The sequence below is a fragment of the Phocoena phocoena genome, chromosome 3 (assembly GCF_963924675.1).
Source record: "Phocoena phocoena chromosome 3, mPhoPho1.1, whole genome shotgun sequence".
Lineage (NCBI taxonomy): Eukaryota > Metazoa > Chordata > Mammalia > Artiodactyla > Phocoenidae > Phocoena > Phocoena phocoena.
The window spans coordinates 89,312,488-89,331,953 of record NC_089221.1 but is presented as its reverse complement, the minus strand read 5'-3'; the positions used below and the strand labels follow the sequence as shown (position 1 = coordinate 89,331,953).

The 19,466-nt window shown below is 36.7% G+C and overlaps 1 protein-coding gene across 2 annotated transcripts in view; it reads right to left on the bottom strand.

Moving 5' to 3' along the window:
* FER (FER tyrosine kinase) overlaps window positions 1-19,466 on the bottom strand; it is a 477,172-nt gene that overhangs the window by 363,074 nt on the left and 94,632 nt on the right. For both annotated transcript variants that reach the window (XM_065874932.1, XM_065874931.1), the window contains one exon: window positions 10,865-10,964. In XM_065874932.1, coding sequence (XP_065731004.1) covers window positions 10,865-10,964 — 100 coding nt within the window. The remainder of the gene's footprint in view (window positions 1-10,864; window positions 10,965-19,466) is intronic.

Here is a 19,466-nt window from a genome sequence, read left to right as displayed (position 1 = left end):
TATTCCAGGAATGTGAAGATGGTATAATATTTTTAAAATGTGAAAATCAATCAAAATAATTCACCATATCAAGGTAAAAGAAGAAAAAAAATATCCATCTCCACAGATATGGCAAAAGCATTTGACAAAATCTGACATCCATTCTTAAGCAGGAATAAAAAGGAACTTCTTCAACCCGATAAAAGGAAAAACGTTTGAAAAACTACAGTTAACGTCATATTTATGATGAAAGTCTTTCCCCTAAGATCAGGGACAAGGCAAACATGTTTGGTCTTTCTATGTCTGTTCAACACTATACTGAAGGGTCTAGCTAGGGCAAAGAGGCAAGAAAAAGGAAAAAAAAAAAAAAAGACATCCAGATTGAAAAGGAAAAGGAAAACTATCTTTGTTCATAGACAATATGATCTTATAGGAGTTCTTTTGAGAAGTCATCTACTCTTTCTGATGATGAGGTGATGGCAAATGTTTCCATTTACAGCCATTATGTCAGAACCTTAGTTTGGATACAAGCTTTATGGATTCACAAAATTGTTTTATGGCAAACTTAACAATGTGCTTAACCAACTAAAAGTATTCAGAACTTAATATGCTATAGGAAAGTAAAAGAACTTATTATTCCATGCTCTAATGAAACACTATTAACTTTAGCTAAATAGGCTAAAATTATTTTGGTTGTTCTCAGCATACATGTTATAAATAATAATCAACAGACTAATATCCAAATTAGTCCAAGTCAATTTAAGACAAACATTTGTTCCCTTGACACAGCATAGAGCAAAATGACTTCGATATTTAGCGTATATTATTCAATACCAAAAAATTTAACTAAAATGGTGCTATATTCATATAACAAATGAATGTTATATTTTACATTAGACAACATAAATCAGTGTTCCTTTGGATATAAATTCTAACATTGAAAATTTAACGTATTTTGTGTAACCCATACAGCAGGGATCAGGAATTTGGAATTTCAGTATTAACCCAGGCCTCCAGCTGATGTGCTACTGCTGCTGAACCTCCATTTGCAGTAACTGAACCCTTGATGCCAAACCAATTCTTTTTTTTTTCATATATTATTACCCTTTTTTTTTCTTTAACATCTTTATTGGTATAATGGCTTTACAATGTATAATTGCTTTACAATGGTGTGTTAGTTTCTGCTTTATAACAAAGTGAATCAGTTATACATATACACATGTACCCATATCTCTTCCCTCTTGCGTCTCCCTCGCTCCCACCCTCCCTATCCCACCCCTCTAAGTGGTCACAAAGCACCGAGCTGATCTCCCTATGCTAAGAGGCTGCTTCCCACTAGCTATCTATTCTATGTTTGGTAGTGTATATATGTCCATGCCACTCTCTCACTTTGTCAGAGCCTACCCTTCCCCCTCCCCACATCCTCAAGTCCATTCTTTAGTAGGTCTGCCTCTCCATTCCCATCTTACCCCTAGGTTCTTTATGACCTTGTTTCTTTTTTCCTTAGATTCCATATATATGTGCTAGCATACTGTATATGTTTTTCTCTTTCTGACTTACTTCACTCTGTATGACAGACTCTAGGTCCATGCAACTGACTACAAATAACTCAATTTCGTTTCTTTTCATGGCTGAGTAATAGTCCATTGTATACACATGCCACATCTTCTTTATCCATTCATCCAAAGATGAACATTTAGGTTGCTTCCATGTCCTGGCTATTGTAAACAGAGCTGCAATGAACATTTTGGTACATGACTTTTTTGAATTATGGTTTTCTCATGTTATATGCCCAGTAGTGGGATTGCTGGGTCATATGGTAGTTCTATTTGTAGTTTTTTAAGGAACCTCCATACTGTTCTACATAGTGGCTGTATCAATTTACATTCCCACCAACAGTGCAAGAGGGTTCCCTTTTCTCCACACCCTCTCCAGCATTTATTGTTTGAAGATTTTTTGATAATGGCCATTCTGACCGATGTGAGATGATATCTCATTGTAGTTTTCATTTGCATTTCTCTAATGATTAATGATGTTGAGCATTCTTTCATGTGTTTGCTGGCAATCTGTGTATCTTCTTTGGAGAAATGTCTATTTAGGTCTTCTGCCCATTTTTGGATTGGGTTGTTTGCTTTTTTGTTATTGAGCTGCATGAGCTGCTTGCAAATTTTGGAGATTAACCCTTTGTCAGTTGCTTCATTTGCAGCTATTTTCTCACATTCTGGAGGTTGTCTTTTGGTCTTGTTTATGGTTTCCTTTGCTGTGCAAAAGCTTTGAAGTTTCATTAGGTCCCATTTGTTTATTTTTGTTTTTATTTCCATTTCTCTAGGAGGTGGGTCAGCAAGGAGCTTGCTGTGATTTATGGCATAGAGTGTTTTGCCTATGTTTTCCCCTAAGAGTTTCATAGTTTCTGGCCCTACAATTAGGTCTTTAATCCATTTTGGTATTATTTTTCTGTATGGTGTTAGGGAATGCTCTAATCTCATACTTTTACATGTACGTGTCCAGTTTTCCCAGCACCACTTATTGAAGAGGCTGTCCTTTCTCCACTGTATATTCTTGCCTCCTTTATCAAAGATAAGGTGAAGATATGTGCATGGGTTTATCTCTGGGCTTTCTATCCTGTTCCATTGATCTATATTTCTGTTTTTGTGCCAGCACTATACTGTCTTGATTACTGTACCTTTGCAATATAGTCTGAAGTCAGGGAGCCTAATTCTTCGAGCTTCATTTTTTGTTCTCAAGATTTCTTTGGCTATTCGGGGGTCTTTTGTGTTTCCATACAAATTGTGAATTTTTTTGTTCTAGTTCTGTGAAAAATGCCAGTGGTACTTTGATAGGGATTGCATTCAATCTGTAGATTGCTTAGGGTAGTAGAGTCATTTTCACAATGTTGATTCTTCCCATCCAAGAACATGGTATATCTCTCCATCTATGTGTATCATCTTTAACTCCTTTCGTCAGTGTCTTATAATTATCTGCATACTGGTCTTTTGTCTCCTTAAGTAGGTTTATTCCTAGATACTTTATTCTTTTTGTTGCAATGGTAAATGGGAGTGTTTTCTTGATTTTACTTTCAGATTTTTCATCATTAGTGTATAGGAATGCCAGAGATTTCTGTGCATTAATTTTGTATCCTGCTACTTTACCAAATTCATTGATTAGCTCTAGTAGTTTTCTGGTAGCATCGTTAGGATTCTCTATGTATAGTATCAAGTCATCTGCAAACAGTGACAGCTTTACTTCTTCTTTTCCGATTTGGATTCCTTTTATTTCCTTTTCTTCTCTGATTGCTGTGGCTAAAACTTCCAAAACTATGTTGAATAAGAGTGGTGAGAGTGGGCAACCTAGTCTTGTTCCTGATCTTAGTGGAAATGCTTTCAGTTTTTCACCATTGAGAATGATATTTGCTGTGGGTTTGTCATATATGGCCTTTACTATGTTGAGGAAAGTTCCCTCTATGCCTACTTTCTGCAGGGCTTTTTATCATAAATGGGTGTTGAATTTTGTTGAAAGCTTTCTCTGCATCTATTGAGATGATCATAAGTTTTTTCTCCTTCAATTTGTTAACATGGTGTATCACGTTGATTGATTTGCGTATATTGAAGAATCCTTGCATTACTGAAATAAACCCCACTTGATCATGGTGTATAATCCTTTTAATGTGCTGTTGGATTCTCTTTGCTAGTATTTTGTTGAGGATTTTTGCATATATGTTCATCAGTGATATTGGCATCTAGTTTTCTTTCTTTGTGACATCTTTATTTGGTTTTGGTATCAGGGTGAAGGTGGCCTCGCAGAATGAGTTTGGGAGTGTTCCTCCCTCTGCTATATTTTGGAAGAGTTTGAGAAGGATAGGTGTTAGCTCTTCTCTAAATGTTTGATAGAATTCACCTGTGAGGCCATCTGGTCCTGGGCTTTTCTTTGTTGGAAGATTTTTAATCACAGTTTCAATTTCAGTGCTTGTGATTGGTCTGTTCATATTTTCTATTTCTTCCTGATTCAGTCTTGGCAGGTTGCGCATTTCTAAGAATTTGTCCATTTCTTCCAGGTTGTCCATTTTATTGGCATAGAGCTGATTGTAGTAATCTCTCATGATCTTTTGTATTTCTGCAGTGTCAGTTGTTACTTCTCCTTTTTCATTTCTAACTCTATTGATTTGAGTCTTCTCCCTTTTTTTCTTGATGAGTCTGGCTAATGGTTTATCAATTTTGTTTATCTTCTCAAAGAACCAGCTTTTAGTTTTATTGAGCTTTGCTATTGTTTCCTTCATTTCTTTTTCATTTATTTCTGATCTGATCTTTATGATTTCATTCCTTCTGATAACTTTTGGGGATTTTTGTTCTTCTTTCTCTAACTGCTTTAGGTGCAAGGTTAGGTTGTTTATTCGAGATGTTTCCTGTTTCTTAAGGTAGGATTGTATTGCTATAAACTTCCATCTTAAAACTGCTTTTGCTGCATCCCATAGGTTTTGCGTCATCGTGTCTCCATTGTCAGTTTTTTCTAGGTATTTTTTAATTTCCTCTTTGATTTCTTCAGTGATCTCTTGGTTATTAAGTAGTGTATTTCTGAGCCTCCATTTGTTTGTATTTTTTACAGATCATTTCCTGTAATTAATATCTAGTCTCATAGCATTGTGGTCGGAAAAGACACTTGATACAATTTCAATTTTCTGAAATTTACCAAGGCTTGATTTGTGATGCAAGAGATGATCTATCCTGGAGAATGTTCCATGAGCACTTGAGAAAAGCGTGTATTCTGTTGTTTTTGGATGGAATGTCCTATAAATATCATTTAAGTCCATCCTGTTTAATGTATCGTTTAATGCTTGTGTTTCCTTATTTATCTTCATTTTGGATGATCTGTCCATGGGTGAAAGTGGGGTGTTAAAGTCCCCTACTATGAATGGGTTACTGTCGATTTCCCCTTTTATGGCTGTTAGCATTTGCCTTATGTATTGAAGTGCTCCTATGTTGCGTGCATAATTATTTACAATTGTCATATCTTCTTCTTTGATCGATCCCTTGATCATTATGTAGTGTCTTTCTTTGTCTCTTGTAATAGTCTTTATTTTAAAGTCTATTTTATCTGATATGAGAATTGCTACTCCAGCTTTCTTTTGATTTGCATTTGCATGGAATATCTTTTTCCATCCCCTCACTTTCAGTCTGTATGTTTCTCTAGGTCTGAAGTGGGTCTCTTGTAGATGTCATATATATGGGTCTTGTTTTTGTATCCATTCTGTATCCATTCTTGTTTTTGTAGCCAGTCTGTGTCTTTCGGTGGGAGCCCTTAATCAATTTACATAAAAGGAAATTATCTATATGTATGTTCCTATTCCCATTTTCTTAATTGTTTTGTGCTTGTTTTCCTTCTCTTGTGTTTTTTGCCTAGAGAAGGTCCTTCAGCCTTTGCTGTAAAGCTGGTTTGGTGGTGCTGAACTCTCTCAGCTTTTGCTTGTCTGTAAAGGTTTTAATTTCTCCATTAAATCTGAATGAGATCCTTGCTGGGTAAAGTAATCTTGGTTGTAGGTTCTTCTCCTTCATCACTTTAAATGTGTCCTGCCACTCCCTTCTGGCTTGCAGAGTTACTGCTGAAAGATCTGCTGTTAACCTTATGGGGACTCCCTTATGTGTTATTTGTTGTTTTTCCCTTGTTGCTTTTAATATGTTTTCTTTGTATTTAATTTTTGATAGTTTGATTAATATCTGTCTTGGCGTGTTTCTCCTTGTATTTATCCTGTATGGGACTCTCTGTGCTTCCTGGACTTGATGAACTGTTTCCTTTCCCATATTATTGAAGCTTTCAACTATAATCTCTTCAAATATTTTCTCAGTCCCTTTCTTTTTCTCTTCTTCTTCTGGGACCCCTATAATTCGAATGTCGGTGCGTTTAATGTTGTCCCAGAGGTCTCTGAGACTTTCCGCAGTTCTTTTCATTCTTTTTTATTTATTCTGCTCTGCAGTAGTTATTTCCACTATTTTATCTTCCAGGTCACTTATCCATTCTTCTGCCTCAGTTATTCTGCTATTGATCCCATCTAGAGTATTTTTAAATTCATTTATTGTGTTGTTCATCGTTGCTTGTTTCCTCTTTAGTTCTTCTAGGTCCTTGTTAAATGTTTCTTGCATTTTCTCTATTCTATTTCCAAGATTTTGGATCATCTTTACTATCATTATTCTGAATTCTTTTTCAGGTAGACTGCCTATTTCCTCTTCATTTGTTATGTCCGGTGGGTTTTTACCTTGCTCTTTCATCTGCTGTGTGTTTTTCTGTCTTCTCATCTTGCTTATCTTACTGTGTTTGGGGTCTCCTTTTTGCAGGCTGCAGATTCATAGTTCCCGTTGTTTTTGTTGTCTGTCCCTAGTGGCTAAGGATGTTTCAGTGGGTTGTGTAGGCTTCCTGGTGGAGGGGACTAGTGCCTGTCTTCTGGTGGATGAGGCTGGGTCTTGTCTTTCTGGTGGGCAGATCCACGTCTGGTGGTGTGTTTTGGGGTGTCTGCGGCCTTATTATGATTTTAGGCAGCCTTTCTGCTAATGGATAGAGTTATGTTTCTGTCTTGCTAGTTGTTTCACGTAGGGTTTCCAGCACTGTAGCTTGCTGGTCGTTGAGTGAAGCTGGGTCTTGGCACTGAGATGGAGATCTCTGGGAGATTTTCGCCATTTGATATTACATGGAGCTGGGAGGTCTCTTGTGGACCAGTGTCCTGAAGTTGGCTCTCCCAGCTCAGAGGCACAGCGCTGACTCCTGCCTGGAGCACCAAGAGCCTTTCATCCACACAGCTCAGAATAAAAGGGAGAAAAAGAAGAAAGAAAACAAAAGAAAACAAAAGAAAGAAAGGAGGAAAGAAAGAGGATAAAATAATATAAAGATTAAAAAAAAGTTATTAAAACAAAAAATAATTATTAAGAAAAAAACATTTTTTAAGTTAAAAAAACAAAACGGACTGACAGAACCCTAGGACAAATGATGAAAGGAAATCTATGCAGACAAAATCTCACACAGAAGCATACACATACACACTCACAAAAAGAGGAAAAGGGGAAAAAATAATATATCTTGTTCTCAAAGACCACCTCGTCAATTTGGGATGATTAGTTGTCTATTCATATTTTCCACAGATGCAGGGTACATCAAGTTGATTGTGGAGATTTAATCCGCTGCTCCTGAGGCTGCTGAGAGAGATTTCCCTTTCTTTACTTGTATGCACAGCTCCGGAATTTAAGCATTGGATTTGGCACCGCCTCTGCGTGTAGGTCACCTGAGGGCTTCTGTTCTTCGCTCAGACAGGATGGGGTTAAAGGAGCAGCTGATTCAGGGGCTCTGGCTCACTCCGGCCGGGGGGAGGGAGGGGAACGGGGTGAGGCTGTGGCGGCAGCGGCCGGCATGACTTTACCTCAGCCTGAGGCGTGCTGTGCATTCTCCCGGGGAAGTTGTCCCTGGATCACAGGACCCTTGCAGTGGCGGTCTGCACAGGCTCCCAGGAGGAGTTGTGGATAGTGACCTGTGCTTGCTCACAGGCTTCTTGGTGGTGGCAGCTGCAGCCTTAGTGTCTCATGCCCATCTCGGGTCTGCGCTGATAGCCGCGGCTCGCGCCCATCTCTGGAGTTCCTTTAAGCAGTGCTTTTAAACCCCTCTCCTTGCTCACCAGGAAACAAAGAGGGAAGAAAATGTCTCTTTCCTCTTCAGCAGGTCCAGACTTTTTCCCAGACTCCCTCCCGGCTAGCCGTGGTGCACTAACTCCTTCAGGCTTTGTTCACACCGCCAGTCTTCTCCCTGCGCTCCGACTAAAGCCCGAGTCTCAGCTCCCAGCCCACACCCGCCCCGGCGGGTGAGCAGACAAGCCAATCGGGCTGGTGAATGCTGGTCGGCCCCGATCCTCTGTGCGGGAATCTCTCTGCTTTGCCTTCCACACCCCTGTTGCTGTGCTCTCCTCCATGGCTCTGAAGCTTTCCCTCTCCGCCACCCACAGTCTCCGCCTGTGAAGGGGCTTCCTAGTGTGTGGAAACCTTTCCTCCTTCACAGCTCCCTCCCACTGGTGCAGGTTCTGTCCCTATTCTTTTGTCTGTTTTTTCTTTTCTCTTTTACCCTACCCAGGTATGTGGGGAGTTTCTTGCCTTTTGGGAGGTCTGAGGTCTTCTGCCAGTATTCAGTGGGTGTTCTATAGGAGCAGTACCATATGTAGATGTATTTCTGATGTATCTGTGGGGAGGAAGGTGATCTCCGCATCTTACTCTTCTGTCACATTCCTGCTACCTTCTCAAACCAATTCTTGATCAAATCCAGAATTTAACCCTTACTTACTATAGGAGCTATTTCTGGGTCCTATCTCCCCCGTAGCCTTGTCTTCTCAAGCTGGACACTATATATCAGATTGAGTTTTTAAATAGCTTTTCAAAGACCCCCTAATGTCTAAAGCAATGACTCTGAATGCCAGAGCCACAGCTTGGGTATCCACCATCAGTGCTCCAGCAATTCCTACAGCCCATTCCAGAAATGGCCTGGTGTGGCCTCTCCAGATAAACTAAGGTTCTGACATAAAGCCTGTAAATGTTGGAAGAATTTGCCAACACATTATCCTTATAAATAGTAAATAACTTCACACAAAAAACCTATTTCCATGTTAAAGGTAGAAGAAGGAGTTTGAAAACAGATACAAAATTTTCAAAAATATAATTTTATACTTTTTCAGGTAATCATGAGTATAAAGATAGTTGTGATTATAAAAGGGAAATTCACATAAGTCTCATGCATTTACATAGTTATATAAGAACTTACTTTAAAAGTATATACTCTATACATTTTACATTGATTTAATGGGAGTAATCAAATTCCAGAAAATGAAAAAGTACATCACTAATTCCTTTAGAAAGAAAATGTAAATAAGCTCACATATTTTAACATCAGGAGACTCAGTCAAATAATACAATTCTTAAGCTCAATTAAAACTACGGTCTTCAGATTTTCTAGTTGCCTTCTTACTACTGATACAACACTGAATGGTATTTTATCTCTATAATAAATAATAAAGATAAGTAATAAAGAACAATTATTACCTGTGAATAATCTTTGATAATATAACCTTTAGGTACAAGAACTATTTAAAACTTTATTATGATATCAGAATTAGATTTCATTTTTTAAACAAAAACTATGTCATTAAAAGTAGGTATCAAACACTTGGGAGTAATTATGTACTTCTTTTCCTAACTAATCATTTTTATAGACCTACTGTGAAATAGATGGATTACAATATAGTTGGATTATGTCACCACTTGTTCTGGGTGAATTTAATATGTGGATGTTTATAATACAGGAAACTAATTTGAGAATGCTAGCCAAGCATTATGTAATGAACTTTATAAAACTAACCCTTTGACAGATTGAGTAGTAATGCTCAATGTACAAAACTATTTCTAAATCACTCTTGATGGTTTAGCAGGGGATCCCTTGTATAAAGACTAAATTTTGAAAAACAGTGAAGACTTGCAGTTCCCAAGTTAGAATATCAACTAGAAGTGGGTAAGCTCCTTGAATGTTTGAATCTCAATAACTTAAGGGTAGCAAATGCTCAGTAAATACTTCTTGATTATATAAAGCACTCTTTAAAATAAAAAAGGAATAATAATTAGGTATACAAAGTTTGAAAATTATGAAATAATCATACAACATTGGAATTTACATCTAAGGCTACCTGACTCCAAAGTCTGACTCATCTTTCCACTATTGCATTTTTTCTTTTCTTCACTTAACTTACATAACTGAAGTACAAAAGCATTTTAAAAGATATGTTTGCATTAAAAAGAGATCATAATCTCAAAATGCTGGTTGAGGTACAAGAAAAATAAGTAAAAATAAGTAAACTGTGAATACTAATTCATCTAGAAACACTGCAAGAAGCAGAAACGTGAAATAAATGTGGGAGGGATGGAGACAGGGAGACACAAAGTAAATGCTGAAGGGAATACTGGGAGAAGGGAGGGGAGGGACAGAGAAGGAAGGAGAGGAAGGAAGTAGGGAGGAGCAAGAGGAAGAAGGAAAGGGAGGCAGAAGTGGCGGGGGGGAACTGCATCTAAATCAGTCTCTCTTCTAGTCTACTGGGAATAACAACAAAAACAGTATTTTCATTGTGTAAGGTATATCCAAATATAGGAGCTGTTTACTTCATTTACCTCCACCAAATGACAAAATAATATACAAGTAAAAGAAAAAGAGAAAATACATTAATAAATGAGAAAGCTAAATTTAATAATTAAAAAAATATTTTAAAAAGAGTTGCTAATAATGCTTCTATTTAAACAGAAAACAACAAAAATTTTATAATTAAAAAATATATAAATATGAAGACTAGTCACATTTAAAAACGATAACCACAAATCTTTGATTAAAACATAATGTTTCCCTTTCCATTTACTTCCAAAGCTTATTATGAAAATTTTAGTACAATATAGATATAAAATTAAGCTATGAAAGCAAAACTGAGCTATAAGACGACCTGTGATTTTAATGGCATTTAAATACAGGTAAAAAGAGGATCAATAAAAGCTTTTAAACAAATACAACTTTATTTTTCTTATTTAGCACTCAGTAATTAAATGAGTAAATCTGAAGCCTATGAGAAAAATTTTAAAATTCCTTGCATTCTATTACAAGTACTGCATAATTCTATTAATAGCATTAACTACTCAAAAATAGTTTCCATTATTTTCAAAAAACAAAAGAAATACTTATTACACAGTTTGGTAATTAGTCTATTTTGGCTTACTTTAATATTTTTAAAATGTGAATTGGTCTAAGTGTAATCATTCCACCACTTATAAAGATAACTTTCAAATGATAAGAAAAAAAATCACTGAAATAAACATTTTTCATAATTGCATCATACCTTTAGCTACAGCTTCTTTATATTTCTCTTTGGCAGAATTCATTTCTTTTATTAATTGTCTATAGCTTGTTTTTAATTTCTCTAATTCTGTCTTTGTGACCTGTCAAAAAAAGAAATGAAAAAAATTTTTTTAATGCTTAAATTTATTTCAGTCGAGAACCTAAATTCCAAAGCATTAACAGATGCATATTTTACTGCTTATGGGGCAGAGGTGCTCTTTAATATACAATTATAACCAATAAACTAAAATTAGCTTAGAAATCTGTGATAAATTCAACAGGATATGAAAAAAAACCATTTCTTAAAAAGAAGAACAGATCATGAAATAGTGCTGTCATCATCTAAAATATAAAGGCCAGGGGCTTCCCTGGTGGCACAGTGGTTGAGAGTCTGCCTGCCAATGCAGGGGACACAGGTTCGTGCCCCAGTCCAGGAAGATCCCACATGCCGTGGAGTGGCTGGACCCGTGAGCCATGGCCACTGAGCCTGCACGTCCAGAGCCTGTGCTCCACAGCGGGAGAGGCCACAACAGTGAGAGGCCCGTGTACCGCAAAAATAAATAAATAAATAAATAAAATGTAAAGGCCAATAATTAATTGCTGTGTACAAAAATATTTTCTCTAATAAAAAAATAATTTAAAATATTTATTTTAATTATACAGAATAACTCTGAGCTGTCATAATTCACCAGTTCTAACATGATTTTTTTTTTTTTCACACTGTAACATCTCTGAAAAGATACATCTATCATTGCTGGCCAGGCAGCAATCATGACAGTGGTCACTGCATGCACACATGAACTTCGTTATTATTTCTACCCAAAAGCTAGACAAATCCAAGTCTTTGATTCTGTCGTCAAAAAACCATAACAAGCATTTGAGAAAAAATTGAGTCTTAGATTGTATCTAAAAAACTTCTAATAAGCCTTCTGGAAGAGTATGAAATCAGCAGCATTAGAAACTTGTTAAAGGGGCATAAGAAACTTGGAAGAAAATCCCAGAGCCCACTTTAAACAAATTCTGCATCACAAATGTTCTTGACAGCATGGAGGATTGCACTGTGTAAATAAACAAAAATATCTACAACTATGATATAGATATAAATGAGTTCAAATCATTCCCTTTTAAAAAGAACCTCACTGGTTAACATTTTGTTTTTAATGGACTTTACCTTTTAGAGAACTTTTAGTATCACAGCCAAATTAGCACAAAGTATGGAGATTCCCCACTTGTCTTTTACCCTGATTCATGCACAGCCTCCCTGATTATCAACATACTCCACTAGAGTATGTTTGTAAATTTTTACAATTGATAAACCTACAATGACACATCATTATCACATAAGTCCATAGTTTACATTAAGTTCCACTCTTGGTGTACATTTTATGGTTTTGAACAAACATATAATGACATGTATCCATCATTATAGTACCACACACAGTTGTTTCACTGTCATAAAACCCTCTGTGCTCCACCTATTCACTAACTCCTGGGAATCAATGATCTTTTTACTGTCTTCATAGTTTTGACTTTTCCAGAATATCATATAGTTAGAATCATACATATTTTTCATATTGGCTTCTTTCACTTAGTAATATGCATTTAAGGTTCCTCCATATCTTTCTGTGGCTTGGTAGCTCATTTTCTTTGAGCTCTGAATAATATTCCATTGTCTGGATGCACTACAGTTTATCTACTCACTTACTAAAGGACTTCTTGCTTGCTTCCAAGTTTTGACAATTATGAATAAAGCTGTTATAAACAGCTATGTGTGGGCTTTAGTGTAGACATATGTTTTCAACTCCTCTGCACAAATACTAAGGAGCTCAATTGCTAGGTCCTATGGTAAGAGTATTTTTAATTTTGTAAGAAACAGCCAAACTGTCTTCCAAAGTGGCTGGATTATTTTGCATTCCCACCAGCAATGAATGAGAGTCCCTGTTGCTCCACAACCTCACCAGTACTTGGTGGTTGTCAACGTTCTAGATTTGGGGCATTCTAATAGATGTGTAGTGGTATGTCATTGTTCCTTTAATTTGCACTTCCTTGATGACATATGACGTTGAGCAACTTTTTATGTGCTTATTTGCCATCTGTAGATCTTCTTTGGCGAGGTGTTTGTTTTTTAATCAGGTTGCTGGTTTTCTTAGTAGACTTTTAAGAGTTCTTTGTGTATTTTTTTTAATTAATTTTATTTATTTTTGGCTGTGATGGGTCCTCATTGCTGGGTGCAGGCTTTCTCTAATTGCAGCGAGCAGGGCTACTCTTTGTTGCAGTTCACGGGCTTCTCATTGTGGTAGCTTCTCTTGTTCTGGAGCATGGGCTCTAGACATTCAGGCGTCAGTAGTTGCAGCACATGGGCTAAGCAGCTGCGGCACACGGGTTTCAGTAGTTGCAGCGCATGGGCTCAGTACCTGCAGCACATGGGCTCAGTAGTTGTGGCTCACAGGCTCTAGAGCACAGGCTCAGTAGTTGTGGCTCACAGGCTTAGTTGCTCCACAGCATGTGGGATCTTCCTGGACCAGGGATCGAACCCATGTCCCCTGCATTAGCAGGCAGATTCTTAACCACTATGCCACCAGGGAAGAGTTCTTTGTGTATTTTAGATAACAGTCTTTTGTCAAATGTGCCTTTGCAAATGTTTTCTTCCAGTCTATGGCTTATCTTCTCATTCCTTTGATACTGTATTTGCAGAGCAGAAGTTTTATTTTTTATTTTTTTGAGGAGAACCTGAATACAATACATATAATATATACCATATATATAAAAAATATATATATATAGCTTGGAGCAGGCAAGAAATATGGACACTTCCATCTACGTTACTGTCCATCACAGTTACTGCTCTGGTCTCAGGGGCTCTAACTATTTTCCATTTTGCATACTTTTCAACTGTTGTATCACATTGATGTCTGTTGTTGAAATCTTTCTGAGAATTTTGCCAATCTGGTTCATTTTATGTTGCCTATCAGGCTGCTTTGAGTTCATTATATCTTTTAAACTTATGAAGTCATTATAGTTCCATAATTGCTTATAGACCACCCAGAGTGTGCCTGAGACCCTTTTGGGTTTCACTTCCAATGCTCGTACTTTCCCTTAAATTCTGTACTAAAGATGTCATACCATTTGAGATTGGAGGCACACTTTCATACCATGACTCACGTCCAGTGTTAAGTAGAATTTCTCTGAATGAAAACTCATGTGTTCCTTTGCCATTTGCAACACGTATCACACACATTTCTGTGGAGTTATAATGTTTTAAAAAAGAAAGAAAGGAGGGAATTCCCTGATGGTCAAGTGGTTAGAAATCTGAGTTCTCACTGATGAGGGCCCAAGTTCAATCCCTGGTCAGGGAACTCAGATTCCACAAGCCATGTAGTACAGGTAGGGAGGAGGGAAGAAAGAAAGGAAAACAGAGAAGTTTTAAAATTTTGAGGAGTTCCAACTTATCAATCATTTCTTCATGGATCACGCCTTTGGTGTTGTATCTAAAAAGTCATCTTCATACCCGAGGTCATCTAGGTTTTCTCCTATTTATCGTCTAGGTGTTTTATACTATTACACTGTACATTTAGGTCTGTGATCCATTTTGAGTTAATTTGTGTGAATGGTGTAAAGTATATGTCTAGATTCATTTTTTTGCACATGGTGGTCCCTTGTTCCAGAACCATGTGTTAAAAATATTAACTTTTCTCCCCTGTATTGACTTTGCCCCTTTGTCAAAGATCAGTTAACTACAATTATGTGGATCTACTTCTGACTCTCTCCCTCTATTCTGTTCCACTGATCTATTTGTTTTCCTATTGTCTTTCACAAATACCAAACTATCTTGATTACTGTATTTTTTAATTTAAAATACTCCTTTATCTTTTGTATATTAAGATATTTACACACACACACACACACACATATATATACATATATATATATATATACACACACACACACCTATATAGATATATATCAAGTCACAAGGCAAATTACTCATTATCCAGAGAAAACTATCAGAATAATTTTTTAACATCTATTTAAAGTATAATTGCTTTACAAGGTGTGTTAGTTTCTGCTTTACAACAAAGTGAATCAGTTATACATATACTTATATCCCCATAACTCTTCCCTCTTGCGACTCCCTTCCTCCCACCCTCCCTATCCCATCCCTCTAGGTGGTCACAAAGCACCGAGCTGATCTCCCTGTGCTATGTGGCTACTTCCCACTAGCTATCTATTTTACATTTGGTACTGTATATATGTCCATGCCACCCTTTAACTTTGTCCCAGCTTACCCTTCTCCTTCCCCATAACCTCAAATCCATTCTCTAGTAGGTCTGTGACTTTATTCCCGTCTTGTCCCTAGGATCTTCATGATCTTTTTTTTTTTACATTCCATATATATGTGTTAGCATATGGTATTTGTTTTTCTCTTTCTGACTTACTTCACTCTGTATGACAGACTCTAGGTCCACTCTGTATGACAGACTCTAGGTCCATCCACCTCACTACAAATAACTCAATTTCTTTTCTTTTCATGGCTGAGAAATATTCCATTCTATATATGTGCCACATCTTCTTTATCCATTCATCTGTTGATGGACACTTAGGTTGCTTCCATGTCCTGGCTACTGTAAGTAGAGCTGCAATGAACATTGTGGTACATTACTCCATGAATTATGGTTTTCTCAGGGTATATGCCCAGTAGTGGGATTGCTGGGTTGTACAGTTCTATTTTCAGTTTTTTAAAGAACCACCATACTGTTTTCCATAGTGGCTGTATCAATTTACATTCCCATCAACAGTGCAAGAGGGTTCCATTTCTCCACACCCTCTCCAGCATTTATTGTTTCTAGATTTTTTGATGATGGCCATTCTGACCAGTGTATGATATCTCATTGTACTTTTGATTTGCATTTCTCTAATGATTAATGATGTTGAGCATTCTTTCATGTGTTTGTTAGCAATCTGCATATCTTCTTTGTAGAATGTCTATTTAGGTCTTCTGCCCATTTTTGGATTGGGTTGTTTCTTTTTTTGATATTCAGCTGCATGAGCTACTTGTAAATTTTGGAGATTAATGCTTTGTCAGTTGCTTCATTTGCAAATATTTTCTGCCATTCTGCGGGTTGTCTTTTCATCTTGTTTATGTGTTTTAACTGTCATTGTTTTAAGAATCATTGGTTCCCATTAGTTTATTTATGCTTTTATCTCCATTTCTCTAGGAGGTGGGTCAAAAAGGATCTTGCTGTGATTTATGGCATAGAGTATTCTACCTATGTTGTCCTCTAAGAGTTTGATAGCGTCTGGCCTTACATTTAAGTCTTTAATCCATTTTGAGTTTATTTTTGTGTATGGCGTTAAGGAGTGCTCTAATATAATTCTTTTACAAGTAGCTGTACAGTTTTCCCAGCACCACTTATTGAAGAGGCTGTCATTTCTCCACTGTATATTCTTACCTCCTGTATCAAAGATAAGGTGACCATATGTGCGACGGTTTATCTCTGAGCTTTCTATCCTGTTCCATTGATCTATATTTCTCTTTTAGTGCCAGTGCCATACTGTCTTGATTACTTTAGCTTGGTAGTATAGTCTGAAGTCAGGGAGCCTGATTCCTCCAGCCCCGTTTTTCTTTCTCAAGATTGCTTTGGCTATACGGGGTCTTTTGTGTTTCCATACAAATTGTGAAATTTTTTGTTCTACTTCTGTGAAAAATGCCAGTGGTAGTTTGATAGGGATTGAATTGAATCTGTAGATTGCTTTGGGTACCATAGTCATTTTCATAATGTTGATTCTTCCAATCCAAGAACATGGTATATCTCTCCATCTATGTGTATCATCTTTAACTCCTTTCATCAGTGTCTTATAATTTTCTGCATACAGGTCTTTTGTCCCCTTAGGTAGGTTTATTCCTGGATATTCTATATTTTTGTTGCAGTGGTAAATGGGAGTGTTTTCTTAATTTCACTTTCAGATTTTTCATCATTAGTGTATAGGAACGCCAGAGATTTCTGTGCATTAATTTTGTATCCTGCTACTTTACCAAATTCATTGATTAGCTCTAGTAGTTTTCTGGTAGCATCTTTAGGATTCTCTATGTATAGTATCATGTCATCTGCAAACAGTGACAGCTTTACTTCTTCCTTTCCAATTTGGATTCCTTTTATTTCTTTTTCTTCTCTGATTGTTGTGGCTAAAACTTCGAAAACTATGTTGAATAATAGTGGTGGGAGTGGGCACCACTGTCTCGTTCCTGATCTTAGTGGAAATGATTTCAGATTTTCAACATTGAGGACGATGTGGGCTGTGGCTGTGTCATATATGGCCTTTATTATGTTGAGGAAAGTTCCCTCTATGCCTACTTTCTGCAGGGTTTTTATCATAAATGGGTGTTGAATTTTGTCAAAAGCTTTCCCTGCATCTATTGAGATGATCATACGGTTTTACTCCTTCAACTTGTTAATATGGTGTATCACATTGACTGATTTGCATATATTGAAGAATCCTTGCATTCCTGGGATAAATATGACTTGCTCATGGTGTATGACCCTTTTAATGTGTTGCTGGATTCTGCTTGCTAGTATTATGTTGAGGATTTTTGCATCTATGTCCATCAGTGATATTGGCCTCTAGTTTTCTTTCTTTGTGACATCTTTGTCTGGTTTTGGTATCAGGGTGATGGTGGCCTCATAGAATTCGTTTGGAGTGTTCCTACCTCTGCTATATTTTGGAAGTGTTTGAGAAAGATAGGTGTTAGCTCCTCTCTAAATGTTTGATAGAATTTGCCTGGGAAGCCATCTGGTCCTGGGCTTTTCTTTGTTGGAAGATTTTTAATCACAGTTTCAATTTCAGTGCTTGTGATTGGTCTGTTCATATTTTCTATTTCTTCCTGATTCGGTCTTGGCAGGTTGTGCATTTCTAAGAATTTGTTCATTTCTTCCAGGTTGTACATTTTATTGGCACAGAGTTGCTTGTAGTAATCTCTCATGATCCTTTTATTTCTGCCGGGTCAGTTGTTACTTCTCTTTTTTCATTACTAATTCTATTGAATTGAGGCTTCTCCCTTTTTTTCCTGATGAGTCTGGCTAACGGTTTATCAATTTTGTTTATCTTCCCAAAGAACCAGCTTTTACTTTTATTGATATTTGCTATCGTTTCCTTCATTTCTTTTTCATTTTTTTCTGATCTGACCTTTATGATTTCGTTCCTTCTGCTAACTTTGGGGTTTTTTTGTTCTTCTTTCTCTAAATACTTTAGGTGTAAGGTTAGGTTGTTTATTTGAGATGTTTCTTGTTTCTTAAGGTAGGATTGTATTACTATAAACTTAGCTCTTAGAACTGCTTTTGCTGCATCGCATAGGTTCTGGGTCATCGTGTTTTCACTGTCATTTGTTTCTAGGCATTTTTTTATTTTCTCTTTGATTTCTTCGGTGATCACTTGGTTATTAAGTACTGTATTGTTTAGCCCCCTTGTGTTTGTATTTTTTACTGATGTTTTCCTGTAATTGATATCTACTCTAATAGTGTTGCGGTCAGAAAAGATACTTGAAACGATTTAAATTTTCTTAAATTTACCAACGTTTGATTTGTGACCCAAGATAAGATCTATCCTGGAGAATGTTCCATGAGCACTTGTGAAGAATGTGTATTCTGTTGTTTTTGGATGGAAAGTCCTATACATATCAATTAAGTCTATCTTGTTAACGTATCATTTAGCTTGTGTTTCCTTATTTATTTTCATTTTGGATGATCTGTCCATTGGTGAAAGTGGGGTGTTAACGTCCCCCACTATGATTGTGTTACTGTCAATTTCCCCTTTTATGGCTGTTAGTATTTGCCTTATGTATTGAGGTGCTCCTATGTTGGGTGCATAAATATTTACACTTGTTATATCTTCTTCTTGGATTGATCCCTTCATCATTATGTAGTGTCATTCTTTGTCTCTTGTAATAGTTTTTTTATTAAAGTCTATTTTGTCTCATATGAGAACTGCTACTCCAGCTTTCTTCTGATTTCCATTTGCATGTAATATATTTTCCCATCCCCTTACTTGCAGTCTGTATGTGTCCCTAGGCCTGAAGTGGGACACTTGTACACAGCATATATAAGGGTCTTGTTTTCATATACATTCAGCCAGTCTATATCTTTTACTTGGAGGATTTAATCCATTTATATTTAAGGTAGTTATTAATATGTATGTTCCTATTACCATTTTCTTAATTGTTTTGGGTTTGTTATTGTCGGAGTTTTCCTTCTCTTGTGTTTCCTGCCTAGAGAAGCTCCTTTAGCATTTGTTGTAAAGCTGGTTTGGTGGTGCTGAATTCTCTTAGCTTTTGCTTGTCTGTAAAAGTTTTAATTTCTCCATCGAATCTGAATGAGAACCTTGCTGGCTAGAGTAATCTTGGTTGTAGGTTTTTCCCCTTCATCACTTTAAATGTGTCCTGCCACTCCCTTCTGGCTTGTAGAGTTTCTGCTGAAAGATCAGCTGTTAACCTTATGGGGATTCCCTTGTTTGTTGTTTTTCCCTTGCTGCTTTTAATATTTTTTCTTTGTATTTAATTTTTGATAGTTTGATTAATATGTGTCTTGTCATGTTTCTCCTTGGATTTATCC